Source organism: Limulus polyphemus, unplaced genomic scaffold, assembly GCF_000517525.1.
Source record: "Limulus polyphemus unplaced genomic scaffold, Limulus_polyphemus-2.1.2 Scaffold80, whole genome shotgun sequence".
Classification (NCBI taxonomy): domain Eukaryota; kingdom Metazoa; phylum Arthropoda; class Merostomata; order Xiphosura; family Limulidae; genus Limulus; species Limulus polyphemus.
Genome location: NW_013665690.1, coordinates 736,172 through 750,213, shown reverse-complemented (window position 1 = coordinate 750,213; position 14,042 = coordinate 736,172). Strand labels below are relative to the sequence as shown.

At 34.1% G+C, this 14,042-nt stretch overlaps 1 protein-coding gene across 1 annotated transcript; it reads right to left on the bottom strand.

The window, feature by feature from the left end:
• Positions 1-5,024: 5,024 nt before the first annotated feature.
• On the bottom strand, positions 5,025-7,810 carry LOC106467421 (forkhead box protein G1-like). The gene has a single exon (XM_013927774.2). It carries the CDS (start codon positions 7,643-7,645, stop codon positions 6,434-6,436), a length of 1,212 nt encoding a protein of 403 aa, XP_013783228.1. The 5' UTR covers positions 7,646-7,810; the 3' UTR covers positions 5,025-6,433.
• Positions 7,811-14,042: the final 6,232 nt, after the last annotated feature.

The following is a 14,042-nucleotide window of genomic DNA, read 5'->3' as shown; positions in this document are numbered from 1 at the left end:
GCTCTTGTCTGCCTGATTTGACCGTCACCCGTTGAGAAAACTCACGGCCCCTAAAATGCGGATCGCGTTTTTGCGGTAACAGGTCATGAACCACGAATCCCCAATTCATAATTAGGGTAAATTAACCGCTAGGCCATGCTCGGGTTCGTGCTCATTCACATCTATCTATCAGTGTATTTTTATAATTCCAAAAACGTGAACTTCCGATCAGATACGCGGAGAAAAAATTAAGACTACAGAAAAGTTCAAGAAAACATATTTCTAGGATGCGCCTATCTTTTTGCGCATCTGTCTGTCTATTCTTTATGGCTAGGTTATCAAAGCACATTCTGCTTGAATACCAGTTTTTAAAAAATAAAATAAAATCATATAAATATCAGAGCCTATTATTTTTGTTTCAATTTTAACCTACGAATATTCATCAAATACTGAATTTAACAAAGATTTTTAGTTATAAGACTTTTTAAAATCCAAATTACCTGATGAAAAGAAAAGACTATGGCGAGATTTTCATAACAAAACATGATTTTTATAAATATGCTGTAACTTTAACATGATTTTTATAAACACGCGGTAACTTTAACATGATTTTTATAAACATGCTGCAACTTTAACATGATTTTTATAAACATGCTGTAACTTTAACATGTTTTTTTATAAACATTCAGCTATTTTGAAAGGTATAAACATGTGGGGTTTGTTTCATTACTACATTAGGATGTAACTTTAAGGAGTTCTATATATATATATATATTTAGCTTTAACCAAAGTAGCCATAATACGCTTTGTACATGCTAAAAATAAAATGGCTTACGAATACCTCAAACTTAAATTACCATTACAAATCAGTTCTTTATTATCTTATCAAATTATATCGGGAAATTAAAATCAGTTTAATCACGTATCTGATAAGGAGACAGGGGAAGTAAGTGGGCGGCGTCCGTCGTTTGAGGGCGTTGTTGTGCTTATAAATCACATATGGATTAATGTCTTTTTTTCTTTTCTTTTCACTGAGAAGACATAAATTGGTGTGTTTCAAATGTACTGACTTAAATAACTCTTATGTCCACAGCTTTGTAAATTACATTAACACTATTAAGCTTAAGGTGCTGTTTATGTTGTTTTGTGTATATATATATGTGTGTGTGTGTGAATTAAGATGTTGTACTTGATATTTAAATCTGCATTAATCATATTAGGGTATAAAGACTTTTATTGACTTTTAAGACAAACGTTAAATGACTCGTATGGTGAAAAACAGGACAAGCTTCAGATGAGCTAACAATAATATAAGATAGAATTATTTTATACACAGTAAAATTACTAATTCAACAGAGTATTTTATAACTGTGGCAGTCTATAAAAGGGTATAGATTATCCTTAAGATGATAAAAGGGTATAGATTATCCTTAAGATGATAAAAGGGCATCGTGTGAATTTTACCCGAATTTATATAGACTTGGATCACTTTGAAAAAAAAGTTACATAAACCTCCCACTTTCTATGTATATATAGTACATAAATGCACTAAGTGTCCTAATACGTTTCCAGTCTTCTTTGGTTTCTTATCTTTAATATTAACTTAACATAGAGTAGTGCTGTACAACTGACCCCCGGATAGTTTTATTCTGTCCCCAAACTTACTTAGTTGTAACGCAAATATATATATATCTACATCATGCCGTTTATATTAATACATATATAGTGTTAAAATTTGTCTTTGAGCGGGAGTGAAATATGGCTTTCGGATGTTTCCATTGCTTACTGTCTAGCTGTGCATTGATCGAAAGTTGGACAACTTCTGTGAGATACTGTTATAGTCCGTATTGAAGAAGACCGACGAAAAACCGTTTTATACTTATACTGGATTGGGTTCACAAACAACTGGAACTGGGGATAAACCTTTCAATCGAAAAAAGTCTAAAATAACACAAAGAAACATAAGTACTTTTTGTGTTCTAAATAAACTTACGGAGCTTTGAGTACGTATTTTATGAACATTACAAACGAAATTGAAGCCATTTCTTTAGGTTAACTATCTTACTGTAAACTGAAGCGTTTCTCATTTATTTTATTCGTTTCCTTCAAACAACGTGCAAAAAAAAATGTAAGATGGTGAAGTCTGTGATCACAAACATATTTTATTCTACACACTTCTATATACTTTTCCTACATACTTCTATTTAAATTTTCTACACACTTCTGTTTAACTTTTCCTGCCCATTTCTGTTTACTTTTCCTACACATTTGTGTTTACTTTTCCTACACACTTTTATCTACGTTTCTACACACTTTTATCTACTTTGGTACACACTTCTGTTTACTTTTCATGCATGCCCTTGTTTACTTCTTTTTAATTTTCCTATATACTTCTGTTTATTTTTCTACCCACTTCTGTTTTCTTTTTGTACATACTCATGTTTACTTTTCCTACACACTTTTATTTACTTTTTCTACACACTCCTGTTTACTTTTCTACACATTTTGTTTACTTTTGCTACACACTTCTGTTTACATTTTGTACATACTCCTGTTTACCTTTCCAGTACACTTCTATTTACTTTACATATATACATACCTCTATTTATATTTCTTCCTTACTTTTAGCTACTTTTCCTCCATACGTCTGTTTACCTTACGTACATAATTTTGTTTACTTTTCCTCCATACCTCTGTTTACATTTTCTATGTCATATGTTAGTTATTAAAATGTTTTGGTTCAAGTTGCTCTCTTCTTAGTAAAAAAGAAAGAAACTTCTTTAAATACTGGTTCATCATAACAATATATCAACCAGAAAAACAATATTTTGTTTTTATTTTATAAGAATGTAGGAAATAACCCTCTGTAAGTACAGGTTGATTATTATGTATGTGCACCATAGATCCTCTAAACCTAAGATAATATTCCACATTATTTTAATTACAAGAGAGGAAGAAACAGCCTCAACAGTATATTGTAAAATAAAATATCCGTCTTGTTGGTTGAAGCACACATAACGTATACTTATTTCAACTACATTTTTGTAGGCATGCCAAACTAAGAAAATAATGCACTAACGACGGGCTATTTCAAAATTGAATATTACATTTATCAAGTCTTTACGTTTGTCAAATTGTTATATTTTGAAGCGTGACGAGTAGAAACCCGAGACACGCTACACAAATAAACGACGAGTCATTTTAAGCAGTATTTCTACGATATATATATATATATAACTATACTTTAATTTACTGATACTATGCTGGAATAATTGTGAACGTATCGCTACTGTATAGAACTATATACTAAGTTCACTTTCAGTAGAATTATTGTAATGAGTTTTATGGGAGTTTTGAGAAATGTGTATGCATATATATAGAGTGTATATATATATTATATTCTTAATAATATAAGTACATGCATGTGTGTAATTCAAATCCTATAAAGAAGGTACTGTACCAACAAAACTGAGTAGCATTAAAAAGGACCCAGTACATAACATGTAGAGATGTGCATATCTGCTTCAGTCACGTATCTGGACAGGCAGGCATTCTGTTTCTCTTTTTGATTTGCCTTGTATTCTAGAATTGTTTTAAGTGACGCGACAATTCTAACAGATTGTATTTCTGCCTTGAATACACCCTTACAGTATGAAACATTTAATATTGTTGGCTGCAACCTATGTGTTGGAAGGATGTATATTCTTACTGAAGCGCAAACAGGCGTTACTGAAAGAGCTTCTCTTAGACATATGTAAAAGTTTTAATGAATGTTTTATTCGTTAGATATGGGTCTCTAACCATATTTCCGTAAGGACCCGTCTTCACTATATTAGATTAGGTGGTTAGGTGTCACATAAACCGTATGACATAAAACTTCGTGAAAAATATGAACATTAAGTATCAGCATAATATAAAAATAATATGATAGCTTACAAACTTGTTTCAAACCTCTTTACAGAACTTGTTTTGGTAAGAAAATAATACCTGGTGACATATAAGAAAGAAACGTTTCGCTCATATCTGGTAACTGGAAGTATGGATGTTACTAGCGGAACTTTATATCTTCAAAACTTTGAAACACTTTCCGTGATTTACACTGTCAGTCAATATACATAGAGAAACTAGGCAGTTGTTCTTCGACGAATCGTTGATATTTATATTAAAGTAGTCTAAAGTACTAACAACATGTATGCATAATTAAGCATCTGTCTTGTTAAATAATATATTCAAAAATGAATTCTTGTAATTATTACCATTAGTTGGACCTGTGCATAACACAAAAAAAACTATAAAATCCAGTGATCCAAGAGTTGGTTTCATATTCCGAGAATTAGTTTTCTATAAAGTGGTTGACCAACGAAAGTTAATTATGTTTGTCAGTGGGACATGAAATTGAGGGAAAGTACGATTAGGGAAAATGATTTGAGTTAGTAATAATTAAACTACATTTTGTTTATACATAAATATAGATAGGTTATGGCCATTCAAACATATTTTGATAATTTTACGGTTCTTATCTAGAAAGGACTGGAATTTTGAAATATTATTGAAGAATAAACCACAAAAAAGCTGGATATGATATAATGAAAAAAAATCACTTTGCCGAAGCAATATATTTGTACAAAAGCTTAAAATTCAATAAATGGTTTAGAATTTGAAGCTCCACTTACCCTGCTGAGACTTTAAAATATACATATGTTTTGTCTTAGCTTGGTTGTTGAAATTAAAGTATAAAATCATAATAAAAAATACATTTGCTAAAGTTTTAGCATTTTATGCAACTTTAAATGGAAGTGGAGGCATGCATGAAAATACAAGTATTACGTTAAAGAAATACATAAGATAATGCAATAACTATAATGTCTAACATGCATACCAGTAGAAAAAGCATGAAAATATCATAAAACATCTAAGCAATTATAAATAGCTGATATATTATTTTATATAATTTATAATTTTATATCTATAAAGCGTATTAGAAAATGCAATATATATATATATATACATGTACATGTGTATCAACAAATTGTGCTTATGAAGACACATAAATATTTCACATACTTGCTTTTTAAGAAGTATCCACTTAATTTATGAACAATACGAAGTTTAGAAATACTTGTACCTTATATATTGTACGTGGTCATGTCTCATTGTTAGGAACGAAACGTTGTACAGAAGTGACTCTATTGTTCCAAAAATAGCTGTTTCAAATCTCCATATTGTACATATATATGTCACACACAAGAGCATGATGGCTACAAAGATTATCTGATCAGGGCAGTATCATTATTAAACTGTTGTGGTAGAAATAAAGATATAATTGTGCAACACCTATTTGCATATTTATAATCAGATCTGTTACTGATTGTGTACAAAGATATTCTTTCTATTATACGAGAGTATAATACTGATATATACTGCAGGGGATAAAAGAGTAGACTCATTTCCAATGTCTGCTATTTTTGTTTCTTTCATTTAAGGTTTCATAATTTTGAGATAGAATGAAATAGACATTTCTCCATCAAGCATGTAAACTTTACGTTGGCTCTGTTGTAACGTTAGAAACATAAACTTGACGAAATATTGAACACGTGTCTGAAATTGAGCAGTTTTTGCCCGTTCACCTTTCTTGCAAAGAAACATTGTGCGTTATTAAATACAACGAATTTGTATGTGTTTATATATATACTTATATATGCATATCTTAATTTAATCTTATGTTGGTTAAAGTGCAATCAAATGTAATGATAGGGTTAATCTCTCTTTGCAGTTACCGTCACATACTTTATGTTGATATTTTTAAAAGTGATGTATTTCTAAGTTAATGATTTTATTCAACAAAGATATCAACAATGAAGTCTTATAGAGGTTTTCAACATTTTTTTACTGGTATTGCTAAGCATATACATTGATTTAACCCTTTTGCACTTTCATTAAAGAGGGATTTAATAAGTTGGAGTATTCGTATGCTTAAACAATATATACGATTATTATATTATGTATATACACAACACTTTTTTCTAAATATCATGTATACAGCACACTTACATAGAGCATCTATATACGATAGTTTAAATACAACAAGAAACATACAGACATTGAACTTACAGGACAGCACAATGCCAACTAGGATTGGGACTGTCAAGGCTGGACCACAAGCCACGTTTCTAGTTCATATAGTCTATCAGCACTGAAGAAATGATTTGGGATTTAGCTGGAGTTAAACGCTAGGCGTTATTTCGTCCTCACAGCATTACATTGAGTCACGAGTCATAAAACATGCACATGTTGCATATACATAGATATTTTACAAAACATTACACAGTTCATTGACTAATGACCATTTCAACTGACTTTGCAGGATCGTCTCTAAAGAACTGATAATTCCACCAAGCTTAACGGTCTGCACCGATTTGCTTAAAGTTAACCTTTAAAATACTAGTAGTCTCTACTAACTCTGTTTTGATAGAATGGGAATGGGCCTGTAGATTGTAGATTCCCCTCCGGCACTAGTTGCGGCTGTTTGGGACGAGCTGATCGGAGGGTGGGCTGGTAATGACTGCAGCTGTCCCGCACAAGCTAGTTGCAAAGCCCGGAGCCCAGAGTCGAAGTTACTGCCGGCAACTTGAAAGTGAACGGGGTGATGAGCCAGGTGAGAGAGCAGATTGCCACAACACACTGATGAGTTGATGGCTAAAGAAGTACACGATGCATTTGTGCAAGGAACGGGCAGTCCTGATCTTAGAGCCGGCGGGTGAAGACCACCGCCAGTTGAACACGCATCCGTTGCGCCCAGTAATCTGTCAATGGAAAACCCTTGGTGAAGGTGGCCTGGCTTTGGCAAGGCCATCACACCATGAGCAAGACTAGAGTAGGCTGCTGGGTACTTAAACATCGGTTGTAAAGAAGGGTAAGGATGAAAAGGCCATCCTAAAGGTTTATCCATTCCGTGACTTGGCCCAACGGCCAAGGACCCAGGAAAACCCGGAAAAGCCCCACTAAATGTCCGCTTGAATGCAGCCAGTCTGTTCCGTGAGGCCGCTGTGGACCGTCGTCGTAACTTGCCCGTTGTACCGCCGATGAAGACGTCATCACTGGAGGGGTCGAGCATCCAGTAGTTACCCTTACCTGGGTCGTCGTAGTGGCGGGGCACTTTCACAAAGCATTTGTTCAGGGACAGGTTATGGCGTATTGAGTTCTGCCAGCCCTGTTTGTTTTCCTTGTAGTACGGAAATGTTTTCATGATGAACTCGTAGATGCCGTTTAGAGTTAGTCGTTTTTCGGGACTCTGTCGGATCGCCATCATGATGAGGGCGTTATAGCTAAACGGTGGCTTTTCGTGCTTCGGTTTCTTTTCGTCCTTTTCACCTTTGTTCTTATCTCCAGACTTACGCATGTCCTTTACATCGTCGACTTTCGCTCCAGCCTGTGGGATGTCATCGCCCGCTGGCCGCTGACTGTTATCGTTATCCACGACTAACCGATCAATCGAGGTCTGGCTGCGGCTGAGGTCCTTTGGGGATTCCATGGCTCTGGTATCCCGGACGACATCCTGGTCCTCATCCACCTGGATAATACTACTGATGGAGAAGGAAGTTCTTTCCGGAGCGCACGTTGCTGCCCCTGACCCTTGGACGCGACCTCTGCTGTCCACCCTCACCATTGTTGTTGAACTCTAGAGTCGATGAGTCCCTCACACAGTTAGATCTTTGCTATGATATTATAAAATAAGATTCGCTGGTACTTCTATAACTTTTGTTCAGAAGCTGGCCTTCTGGATCAGCAGCTAACTTCCGCTACCACGTTAACGGTCACCATTAGTTATAACTCTCCCGTGTACAAAACTTTCAGCTAGGTTCTGCGGCGCTCGGTACTTACATCAACTGAGGGGCGGGACTTTTCCCAGCTCAGCGAATCGCTATTCTACAAGTTTTAACAGCCTGCCCAATGCAGCCGGAGGATGTTTTTTAGTAGACCAATGACAGATCGTAAAAGAAAGAGATAGCAATAGGGTTATAGATACATTGAGTTAAATATTAGGGCGGAGTTTAATATAATTTACACTAATGATTTTCATTGTTTGTCAAAACACGGGTATTGTGGTCTTACACATGGGTGTATTGAAGTCTATTAAAATATTGTTCTTTCAACAATACACGACTACAACTAACTTCCATAATATTCCCCTTTAAGTGAAACTTAACCTAATGTGCTAGGACTTCTCCGGTAAGTGAAAACTTCCTTACAGCTCTCTCTCTCTCTCTCTACTAAAAAACAACAACAAAAACATTCTTTTGTCATCTGTTCTTTTTGTATTGGTGGCTTCTTTGTAAAACTTAATCTTAGAATTCCTTTAAAAATCGTATTTGTAAATGACTTAGGATTCAGATCTTGCAAGATCTGTACTTTACATAAAAGTAGTCCTAGGTTTCAAATTACTGAAGTTTCCATTTATAAACACCTCTATTCACGTGCTCATCACGAGCATTGGCTATGTTCAAACAAGGGCGTGATAGGTCAGAAGTTAACGTGATGTTTTTGAGCAAATAAGTTTTGTATAAAATATTAACATTAAAATGAGGTGATACTTGTGACGTAACTTTTTTAGCGCAGGCTTACACTTGCATTAAAAGTGCAGTCTTGAAAATGAAATTATCATTACTATTTCTATAGATTAAAACTAAAGATATCTAAATAATAAAATACAAAAACACATTAATAAGTCTAGAAAAGAAATTACCCATCTTTTTACACGAATATGTATGAAGGTAAAGATCTAGTCTCATACACATTTTTAGACTCTTTCACAATGCTGTCCACCTTATTACCGAATTCTAAATAATAAAAAAAGGCTTGACACTTTCTGAAGCAGCGTAGTTCTCGAATTTTGTTGTTGTTGTTGTTGTTTATACGATTTACTGTCAAGGTTATTGAGGTCATCTTTTAATAAATACGGGGAAATTTGGGAAATACTTTAATGCTGAAAGTTTTAATCAGGTAGCTAGCTATCTTATATTGTACATTTATATCATCAATTTGTAGCTCATGATTTGCTATATTCGTTGGAAAAATCATAAACTTAATAGTTTTGAAAGTATATGATGTGTTATGTCCACCTCTGCATCATCCATTCTTCAAAGTTCAGCTAATTTTGAATCTGTTTTCTCTCCTGATTTCATGACCACCTCATCTTTTGAGGTTAATTTTAAAATACAGTCAGGAGACAGCTCAGCATTAACGTTGATTTACCTGAGTAGACGTTTTCCAGTAACACTTTTTTATATTCCTTTGTGTATATAAAAATACATCGCACTTAATGTGAATTACTCATGACTCATTACATGGTTTTAAACATTCTAAGGAAGCTAATAAAACTGGAAATGAAATTAATAAGTAGAGTCAAATGCTCATTTTATTATAAATTCATGTTAAACAGAAATCCATTCCTAATAAATAGTGGCTATAAAGAGTTGAAAATTAGAAAATTGTATAACCTATACATGTTTCTATCGCAAACTTAAATTTATCTGTCTATTTTCAGCTTGGAAGGGATAAAATGAACTCAAATGAACAATTTTTCTCAAAACGCTTGAGTACATACATTTCCAATAATCTCTGAATAAATATAAGATTCGCTTCGTGTAGTGTAAAGAATTCAATCACGTAAACGTAGTGGTTTTGAAACGCGTTTGAAGCTATACTATCAGATCCTCATCAGCCCTTATACACTGAACAAAATATAGCTGGAAGAAGCCTCCGTCTTTGGTCTTTAGAACTAAGCTTTCCCTAGCCATACCTAATACATGAAGATAGTCAAAATATAGCTGGAAGAAACCTCTCTCTCTGGTCTTTAGAACTAAACTTTCCCTAACCATACCTAATACATGAAGATAGTCAAAATATAGCTGGAAGAAACCTCTCTTTTTGGTCTTTAGAACTAAACTTTCCTTAGCCATACCTAATACATGAAGATAGTCAAAATATAGCCGAAAAAAGCCTCCCTCTTTGATCTTTAGAACTAAACTTTCCTTAGCCATACCTAATACATGAAGATAGTCAAAATATAGCCGAAAAAAGCCTCCCTCTTTGATCTTTAGAACTAAACTTTCCTTAGCCATACCTCTAAAGACACTAAACAAATCATCTTTGCTTCATAGAATAGTACCTTTTGTTTTTCTTCGCTCCTTTGATTACTAAACAAATCACCATGGTTCCATTAAATAGTACTCTTTGATTTTTATTAGTCCATGAGAAGATATTATGGTAAACTTACCGAACGAGTTTCTTTTCGTGTTCCATGGAATGGTAATTTCATTATGATTGTACTTATTATTAAGTACAGCTTGCAAACACTTTCTAAATCACAATTAATTAAGGATTCTTTTCTTCTGGTCCTTATCAAATACGTTCATCTGCTTTTGGGTGGACTGTGCCACAAGCTAATTTTGAACTTCCCTAGGTTAACCAAATTCCACTGCACCTACTGTAGAATAACTATCGTAAGATGTATTCGATTACTTCATTTATTTCACAGTAAACTTTGTTCTTATAGTTTATAAAGAACAGCAAGAGAATCGCGCTGATTGACAAAAGTTTAGGCTCTTCTTAGAACCTACTTATAAGTATGTTAACATTTATCAAAACCCTTTTTTTGGTTAAGTTAGTGGAACATCTAAGTAAAAATACATTTTCTTACATCAAGGCATATATTACATTCAAATATCTTTTTTATATAGAGTTTTGAATCATCTATTGGTTAGAAACAAGTTTTCCCAAAATGCCATTTTATGTTATTTGAACTTGAGGATGTAAAAAGAGCCTGTGTTTCATTCCTCGATACATTGACAAATTGTTTGTGAACAGAAAACGATCTGTCTGTTTTTGAGAGCTTGGTGGCGCTCTATAACCGAGTCATAAGGCGCTTCTGTGCAACATCCAGTAGAGTCATTGTACCAGTTCAGCGACAAGGCGAGAAGTTAAATTAGGGTTAAATTTAAATCAGCATTTAGCATGCATGTACAGCGGACGTTCAAATCTAACTCTTTCTGCCTCCACAAGTCAAATCAACTTGTTAGTATGGCCGCAAGCAAGTTAACAAGTAGAATCACATCAAGCACTTAAAATTCAGTCGTCAAGGCAACGTAGTTACGTCCTCCCTAGAACAAAGCATATAAGTAGGCCTAGCAAGTTTCTTCAAGGACAACGGAAATTGAGATGAAGAAGGGGAGGGGGAATTTATGAATCCGCCAATGGTGGGTGGTAGTACAGGGGTTAGACAATTGAACAGCTGGAGAAAAGAATTAAGGTTAGCAGTTATTTAATTGCATGATATGGGAGTCAGCGGCGCTTCAGTTTGCTTGGCCAAGGTTCGAAACTGTACTGGCTGATGAACTAGAGATACACAATTTGACTTCATACAGCGGACATAAAATAAACTATACCCTAGCAAAGTTGTAAAGTACATCTAGATGCTGGGAGACAGACACATAAGGATGGGCAGTATCTCTATCATGTTATATCATTTCTATTATCCACTTCCTTCCTATTTCTAACCGCCCTCATGCATGATAGACTTAGCTAACAAAACCCTCATATTCAAGTTTATTGGATAATGTAGGGTTGAGTCAAGATTAATTTATTCCACTTTTGAGATTTTCAAATTTTGCGGGAAGGGGTGTTATTTAATGAAGAGAGCGCTAGACAAAAGAAATAAATTGTGAAGTTTGTAAAAGTTGTTGCAACTAATAACTAATGGACCTGTGAGTTTTCCCAGAAATTAACTCGGTAATTCACAAAAGAGGGTTAGAAAATTTATCCAGTGACGAACACAAGGAACACACACATGTGCAATGTACCTCTAGGTAGAGTGTACTCATAACGAAATCTGTTTTAAATTAGGAATTACCATGTACGTACATAATAATGTACTCCAATGGTGCATCATTTTATTGAACAGCTGGCATTATGAAAAGTTTAGTTTGTAAGAGGCGTCAAATCAGTTTCTGCTCCATTTCTGTTTTGAATTCAGCTGTTTCTAAACACAAAACGAAATCTTATGTTAACAAAAAAGGATTGGGGCCATTATAATATCAAATTTAAACGTAACTTCAATGTTTTGTCTATTCTTTAGGACGTTTCATTTTATTTTTAATGATTTATTTATTCTTTAGGACGTTTCACTTTATTTGTAACTGCAAAACCATGCAGTTTCTAATGCATTAACTGATAATAACAACATCTTTTAACTCTTTTTCTGTACAGTATCTGCATTTTCTTCATCTAAAACTGTTGCCCTACATGTTACTGAATGAATCCATAAAACGTCAAAGATTATTAAAAAGACTTTTAGTAATAGTTACATTTCGTTTAAGAGAAAATGTTTTTTTCTCCCTTAGCACAGAACCGTTCTACGACTCAAACCCTGATTCAACACATGTATGTCTGTTTTCAACCTTCCTTAAGCCTTTAGTGTTAAAAAAAAGATTAAACTTCAATAACTACTTTGTCTTTTTTTATTAGTTCCACTTTTTATCTCCATTTTTCTTGGGAAAACACATATTAATTCTTCGGGAAAATTGTTCATTACTTACATACGTCTGTGAGCAGATCTGACAAATGAGGGTTTAGAAGTGTACGTAGTATCAAATCTCTGTCTTTAAAGGTATGAAAGCAGAAGAACATACCATGGAAGAAACACTCGAATATTGCATAAAAATAATCGGAGTAACAAATTTTATTTTTGACAGATAAAATCGTGTAGTGGAAAGCAGGTAAGACACTAGAATCACTTATGATATGAAGTATATGTGTGTATATATATGAGTGTGTTTGCATGAACTTCTACGGTTTTGGTATTGTTCTGAGACGACCTCAAGGGTCATACTCTGATTACTTCTAATTATATGTATAGATAGCTTTCTTTCACATCGAATAACTAACATTCATAGTATTAGTTTGTTGATTATTTTGAAGTCCCACGAAGTTATGGCCCAACTTCAATTTTATGAGCTTTTCTTTTCCTTAAAAATCATTTAGAACTTTTTCAATTTTATTACATTTAAAATGCTTTCATCTGCTTGACTATTAATTGGATAATTGAATTCTTATATGTTTTAGTAATTAGTAGAGCAATGAAAAGAAAGAAAAAATTTTGATCTCCATTGATCCTTAGTTCCAAAAGAAAGATAACGAAGGACTACAGAAGATGAAAGAAAAAGATACAGAGAAAGAAAACAAGTTGAGGCCAAAAAAGAAAACTCTCACTCTAAATAAGTTCTTATTCCAAACTTTTAAGCCCCGTGGAAAGCAAAATCTAAAGGATAAGTGCACTGCTGGAACTATGTCCTTTCATACCACCATAATAGAATACTTTATACAGAAAATATGAAAAATAAAAGTGAAGTGGCTTTACAGGTGGAGAAACTTGTTCACTAATACGAACTCGCGTAAGGCTTAGTTTTGTTGGATAGAGCTAATCAGTTAGAAGTTTAAAACTTTTATTTTCAACGACTAAAATCGAGAACAAATACGAAAATGATTACACTCAGCAATTTCCAGATTTAACCTCATACAAAAGATTGCGTGTGATAATTTTTATTTCCCTTCTAAATTTCACTGGTTGAAAGTAATGGTATGTTTGGAATTTCGTGCAAAGTTACACGAGGAATATCTGAGCTAGCCGTCCCTAATTGAGCAGTGAAAGACTAGAGGGAAGGCAGCTAGTCATCACCACCCACCGCAAACTCTTGGGCTACTCTTTTACCAACGAATATTGGGATGGACTGTCACGTTATAACGCCCCCCCCCCCATAGCTGAAAGGGCGAGCATGTTTGATGGGACGGGGGATTTGAACTCGCGATCCACAGATTGCGAGTCGAGTTCCCTAAACATCTGGCCATGACAGGCCCTTCAATGGAATAGTTAGTAGTTATTTTTAATTACACTGATCTTCTCTCAGTTATTATATACTTTCATATACGTTTATTTGAGTTTTAAGTTCTTGTACGATATTTTCTGTGTAGATTTTCTAGATGTACCTGCAACAGAAAACAGTAAACTT